Raw genomic sequence first — 7,330 nt, forward strand, 5'->3', positions numbered from 1 at the left:
TCATCGGAGGTTAAATCATTGATTGCACAAGAAAATCTTCAATATGCCATTGTAGGGAAATTCTCGTACGGAAAACCAGACATTAACACACTGAATATAAACATCCCTACTCAATGTGGTGTTAAGCAAGAATGTACGATTGGAGTTCTGGATACTAGGCATATATTAATCAGATTAACAAGTTTGGAGGATTACGTTCAAATGTTATCAACAGCAGCCTTCTATATCAAGTCACGCGAAAGATATTGGCAGATGAGAACTCTTAAATGGGATCCATGGTTTGAACCGGATATTGAAACTACAATAGGAGTTGCATGGATCTCTCTTCCAGATCTACCACCAAATTTTTTTTGCAAAGGAGGCAGTATTTTCAATTGCTTCTGAAGTTGGAAAACCATTAAAGGTGGATATGGCTACTAGGAATCAAACAAGGCCTAGTTGTGCCAAGGTAAAGATAGAAGTGGATATGATAGCAAAACTACCCCAAAGAGTCAGAATCAATAAGGAAAATGATGACACTGGTGAAATTAAATCCAAGTGGATTAAGATTCAGTACGATTATATGCCTAAGTATTGTAAAGAATGCTGCTTACAAGGACATGATGAGGCGACTTGTTGGACAATTCACCCGGAATTATTTGAAGCAAAGAAAGAGGAGGATAATAAAGAGACTCTGAATGAAGAAGGAAAGGAAGCAGAGGGGAAAAACAGTAACAGTAATCGGAGACAATATGAAAGGGGAATGAATCATTTTCAGAAACAAGAATGGATGGCAAGGAAAAATAAGTATAAGAAGGATAGGTATGGCCATATAGAAGGAGAATGGAGTATAAGGATGAAAATCCTTTTGAAGCCTTGAGGGAAGAAGGAGAAGAAAAGCATGATCAATCAGATGATACTCAGAATAAGATGCAAACAAAGGAATGGGTTAATCAAGTTTTTGGTAAAGGTATTGTAGCAGACAAAGTAAAAGAGAATCAGAATACAAAGGGAGATAAAGATGATGCAAGTACAGTTGGCGCTGAGGCAAAATTACAACATCACAAAAAGGATGATTCAGAAGATCAACAACCAACCGACGATATAGAGAAGAAAGGGGAAAGAAAAAAGAAAGAAGAGACTAAAATCCCTGGCAAAGAGCAAGAAGATGTAATAAATGATGCTAATGATAAAGCTATAGTCATGTTTGAAGAGCAGATGAGTGATGCTTTACCTTTAGCTATTAGTATGGATGATAATATTGACAAGGAAGATCTGAGGGGCACCATAGAAAATGTTGCAGTATCGGCAGATCTATCACCAAAGCAGAAGGATAAATTGAAGGAGCAGCTTTCTAAACATAAAAAGATAAGGGTCTGGAGATATGACGGTACAAGCTAATTCTAGACAGTCAAGGAGAACAATAACAAAGCCCATCAAGTATCAATGAATGCACTGATATGGAATATTAGGTCAGTGAACACTCAAAAAGCGTTCACTAGACTAATAAATATGCAGAAAAGACATCACTTTTACTTTATTGGGCTCATGGAACCATTTCAAGATAAGCAACAGTTAGAGAGGTATAGAAGAAAGCTGGGTTTGAAGTATGCTATCGTAAATACCAATGGAAAAATTTGGTTCTTTGTGGATGAATGTATAGATGTGGAAGTGATAAATGATAATGATCAACAGATTACCTGCAGGCTAATGAACCAGGAAAGTAATACTGAAATGCTAGTTACTTTGGTTTATGCTAAATGTACGCAAACTGAGAGACTTCAATTATGGGATTCTCTATTTCAGGTATCTCTTAATCTTCAAATTCCTTGGCTAGTAGGAGGGGATTTTAATGTCATTGTTAATGAGCAGGAAAAAATGGAAGGTCTTCCCGTTACAGAAGAGGAGACAACAGATTTTAACCACTGTATCAATACATGTGTATTGGAAGATAAGGGGTTTAAAGGAAGCAAATTTACCTGGTGGAATGGTAGAACGGATGATGATTGCATCTTCAAAAGACTTGATAGGGTATTATGTAATGAGAAGATCCAAGAATTGTTCCCGAAAATAGAAGTGGAGCATTTGATTAGAAGTGGTTCTGATCATGCACCAATGTTGATTTCATGTAGCACTGAGGTTGAGCAAATAACTAAAAGTTTTAGATTCCTAAACTTTTGGTTAAAGGAAGTTCGTTCATGAATGTGGTCAGGAAGAATTGGAATGCTGACTTTTCAGCAAACCCTTTCAATATTTTTCATTATAAACTTAAAAAAGGTTAAAACAGCGATGGCACAATGGAGTAGGGAAATCTTTGGCAATATTTTCCAGGAAGTTAAAACTATGGAGGAGGTTATTAAGGTGATGGAGGTTCAATTTGAAGCAGATCCCTCAGGAAGGAATAGAGAAAAGCTACAAGAGGCACAAGCTAATCTTAATAAATATTTACATAGAGGAGTTTTGGAAACAAAAAGCAGGAATGAAGTGGTTTAAAGATGGGGAGAGAAATACAAAATTTTTCCATTCAGTTGTGAAAGGGAGAAGGAGCAGGCTTAAAGTGAGTAGAATCCAGAATGAGGAGGGGGAATGGATGGAGAATCAGAATGACGTAGCAGAAGCTGCGGTGGAATTTTATGAGGATCAGTTCACAAGGCAAGATCATGACATTGATTGGGACATTCTAAATGATCTTCCCAAGTTAATTAATGAAGATGCTAGTGTGTTGATGCATAGTATACCGTCAAAAGAAGAAGTACATCAAGCAGTTATGGGACTCAATAGAACCAGTGCAGGAGGACCTGATGGGATGACAAGAGCTTTTTATCAAGATACCTGGGATATTATTGGCGATGATGTTTATGAAATGGTTAAGGCTTTCTTCAATGGAGCTGATTTGCCAAGGTATGTAATGCATACGAATTTGGTTTTAATACCAAAGAAACCTGTGGTTACTACCTTTTCGGATTTGCGCCCAATATCATTGAGCAGTTTTGTGAATAAGATATTTTCACGGATTGTTCATGAAAGAATCAAATCAGTTTTACCAATCATAATATCCAAGGAGCAAGCTGGTTTTGTCCAGGGGAGAAGTATCGTTGAAAATGTATTGTTGGTTCAAGAGATTATTTCAAAAATCAGAAAGAGGGACAAGTATCCAAACTTGGTCATAAAATTGGATATGATGAAAACATATGATAGGGTTGAGTGGATGTTTTTAATGAAAGTTCTTCGCAAAATTGATTTCAGTGAGAAATTGATTGATTTAGTTTATAGATTGGTGGAGAATAATTGGTACTCAGTTCTTTTGAATGGACAACCTAAAAGCTTTTTCAAATCTACTAGAGGTTTAAAGCAAGGGGACCTCTTATCCCCTACTTTATTCATCATAGTTGCTAAAGTATTATCTAGATCCCTAAATTCCGTAATGAAAAGTAAGGAGTTTAAAGGATTTGGAGTTCCAAGAGGAAGCCCAACGGTAAATCATCTTGCATTTGCAGATGACATGATTATCCTTTGTAAGGCTGATTTGAGAACTATGCAAATGATTTGTCAATGTTTTAGAAAAATATGAGCAGGCTTCAGGGCAGAAAGTTAACAAAGAAAAGAGTGCCATTTATTTACATCATAAAGTATCAGGTGGGGATGTGGTGACTACTGAAATAGCAACAGGTATTTTAAGGAAAGATTTTCCTTTTACATACCTAGGATGCCCGATTTTTTACAGAAGAAAGCAGAAGAAGTATTATAAACAATTGATTCAGAGGGTTAGTTCAAAATTACAGGCTTGGATGGGTAAGTTGCTATCTTATGGGGGAAGAGCCATTTTAATAAAACATGTTTTGCAGAGTGTTCCAATTCATTGTTTGTCAATGTTGAATCCTCCGTTAAATGTTTTTAATCAGATCCCGGTGGAGACAGAATCAGGAGGTGGGGTATGCAAGGTCCCTCAAAGTGCTGGTGTTGTGTTAATCCTCACCAGGAGACTATGGCACATGTTTTCTTAAGGAGTGGTACTGCTAACAGGACTTGGTCCTACTTGTGTTTCTTTGCAGGTTTTAATATTGAAGGTCTCTCACTCAGAGAGGTTGTCATGTTATGGTGGGAAGCAGATGTGGCGAAAGGAATCAAATCGTACTATAAAGCTATGCCTAGTATTATAGTATGGGAATTATGGAAAAGAAGGAATATAAGTAAGCATGAAAAAAAAAGGGCAGCCCAGTGCACTAAAGGTACCGCTATGCGCGGTGTCCGGGGAAAGACCCCACCACAAGGGTGTATCGTATGCAGCCTTACCTTGCATTTCTGCCAAAGGCTGTTTCCAAGGCTTGAACCCGTGACCTCCTGGTCACATGGCAGTAACTTTACCAGTTACTCCAAGGCTCCCCTTCATAAGTAAGCATGAAGGAAAGAATATTTCTGTGCAGAGAGTTATTCATAATGTGACTAGAACAATGCATATGTTGCTGAAAAATTAGAAAGCCTGGAAGAATTTTTAAGGGAGGATGGCCGGATATATTGTAGGATTTGGAGAGAATAAAAGCTGGAATTAAAGTTACAAAGGTACTGTGGGAGTTTCCAAATCAGGGTTGGGTCAAGTACAATACCGATGGTGCTTCAAGGGGTTATCCAGGGATTAGCTCTTACGCATTTTGTTTAAGGAATGAGGAAGGTGATTTAATATTTGCTGAGGCATCCAGAATGGAGGAAACAACAAATACAGTGGCAGAAGCTACAGCAATGTTGAAAGCTAGTAAACATTGCAAGCATTCAAGTTATGACAAGGTCATTTTGCAGACCGACTCCTTATTACTTCAGAAAGTTTTAACAGGGGAGTGGTCATGTCCATGGAGCATCACAGATATCATTGCAGAAATTACAATAAACATGCAAGGAAAGCAGACAGTCATACAACATATCTATCGGGAAGGTAACAAGTTAGCGGATTATCTAGCAAATCATGCCATAAACGGGTAATTGCAGCTATCAAATTTTTCAGAGCATGGAAGTGGAAGGCAGAAAGATCATAAATAGTGATAAATTAAGAAGCCCGTACTTACGAGTTTCATCAACCAAAGGATGAAAGGGAGGGGAAGGCTAAAGCATATAGTGTTTCACAGGGCAATCAAAGAGTGCGTCGTATTGTTACTTACCTAGTGATGAATCCTCGTAATACTGAAAGAGCACCCTCAGTCAAAAAGGAAGATACCAACTGAGAGCTGAGGTGTGTGGAAACATTGTGCAGGTGTGAGAGGGATTTGGAAAGAAAAGAGTGAGGAATCCCCCTACCTATTTTTATTTGTAATAAAGGGTGTGAATTGTACTGTATTGGGCCATTTGGTCTTGTAATTGTTCGAGACATAAATAAATATCAAAATTTTAACCAAAAAAAAAAAAAGGATGAAGAACTTAACTCTCTTCTTCTTTCTTGCCATTTTCATGGCATATTCTAGCACCCTTTCAGCATCAATTCAAGAGCAAACAATGTTGAAAGAAGATGAAGACAAAAATAATGAGGCTGAAGCAGTAAGAGACACACGAGAAACAACCGTTAAAAGGGCTGCAAGTGATTCTATTGCTAAGGAAAAAATTCATCTCTGGAAAATTCATGAGAGAATATTTGGCCGCAAAATTATACCATGCAGCAAGAATCCTAAAATATGCGTCCAGGGCCTTTTTGTTGCAAGAACAAGTGCGTGAATTTCTTAGTGGACAAAGAGAATTGTGGACTTTGTGGGATAAAATGCAAGTTCAATGAGATTTGTTGCAAAGGATTCTGTGTTAACGCTTTGTTTGGAAAAAAATATGCTGGACATTGTGGAATAATTTGACATAACAAATTATACAAGAAAGGCAAGGGGTGAAAGCATAATATTTTAGCTATACAAATAAATGTGTGCGAACCAATAAATGTCGATAGTAGGCATGTAAGCTTATTACAGTTTACAATTATGTTCTATACTGCAGGGGGCCAAATCCCTATTCAATTTCCTATATTATTATATACTGATGTACTTAAATGAAGGAACAAATTAATAAGGAACTTTTATCTTGGAGAAAGTGCTCACAACCTTTTTGCAATCTTTAGAATCCCCCCTCCCCTCCAAACCCAACCCAACTACACCTTCGCTTCCGTCCTGAATTTGCTATGATATTATGGAAAACAAAAAGGAAATGTAAGCATTAAATAATAGAGTCTAGAGGAGTTTAACTTTTATATGTAGATAGAGTGAAAGAAATTTCACAATCAAAATCAAAAGAAGGAAGAAATATCATATAATTAAAAAATAACATGTGGATGGTAATGTAGTATGATCATGTATTTTTTTTTTTTAATCTAGGTGGCATGCTTGGTGGAATTTCGTTAAGGGGAGATATATTTTTTAATCAAATATTTAATAGAGGGATATTTTTAAGTCATTTCAGATAGTTTAGGGGTATTTTGATCTTTTTCTGAATTCCGTTAGAAGGAGGGGTATTTTTGAGCCAAAAATCTAATGAGGGTATTTTTAAGCTATTTTAGATAATATTAATAGTATCTTGTTTGATATATTTTTTTAGCTTATGTATATCTATTACTTAAATTAGTTAATACACAATTATTATATATTGAGAGGTATTACTAATACCTCAAAATCTATAGTATTAATAATGCAGTAATGCAATAAATTCTAATACATAAATTAGCATCATTAAAAATATAATTATCTCCTCAAAGTCTTTTTCATAATATTTATGAATTAAATTTTTTTTAAAAAAATTTATATAATTTATATTATTTTTAATATATCAAATCAAATAATATATAATAAAGGTACAAATATATTAATATAAATATCATATTTTAGATTATACCAAACCACTCGGGGCTATAATGATAAAGCAATGATGAATTGAACTTTCCCACCCACTGTAACCACTACCCATAAGCCGCCCTCCCCCACATTCCAATTAAAGCCCTATCAATAAATTGTCTCATTCACCCTCACAAATTATATGGTACACCTCTGCTAATACAGAGCACTTCTATTTTTAAATTAATGGAAATGAAACACAATTGGATTAACAAGTTGCAAAGACCAGCTAACTTAAAAATTAATAATAAAAATACGTTGGATCATCGTCAGCACAACTCTTTGTGATCTCAAATGGCAGTACGTATAGTTGGAATTTGCCACAATTCAAGTTCTTATCTAGGAGGGTATTATTGATCAATAATGCATAAAAGCTTGTCACAGGCTAGCGTACCTAACGGGATGACTATTTCTGATAAGATTAAGCAAAAGATCTTTTCATCGTCCTGTTCTTTCAAAATTCTATTTTAGGTTCCACAAAAATACTGATAAAATTTAGC

General features: G+C 35.8%; 1 protein-coding gene across 1 annotated transcript; it reads left to right on the forward strand.

Moving 5' to 3' along the window:
• The first annotated feature begins 1,425 nt into the window (after positions 1-1,425).
• LOC124896294 lies at positions 1,426-2,181 on the forward strand. The gene has a single exon (XM_047407849.1). It carries the CDS (start codon positions 1,426-1,428, stop codon positions 2,179-2,181), a length of 756 nt encoding a protein of 251 aa, XP_047263805.1.
• The last annotated feature ends 5,149 nt before the right edge of the window (positions 2,182-7,330 follow it).

Source organism: Capsicum annuum, chromosome 2, assembly GCF_002878395.1.
Source record: "Capsicum annuum cultivar UCD-10X-F1 chromosome 2, UCD10Xv1.1, whole genome shotgun sequence".
Lineage (NCBI taxonomy): Eukaryota > Viridiplantae > Streptophyta > Magnoliopsida > Solanales > Solanaceae > Capsicum > Capsicum annuum.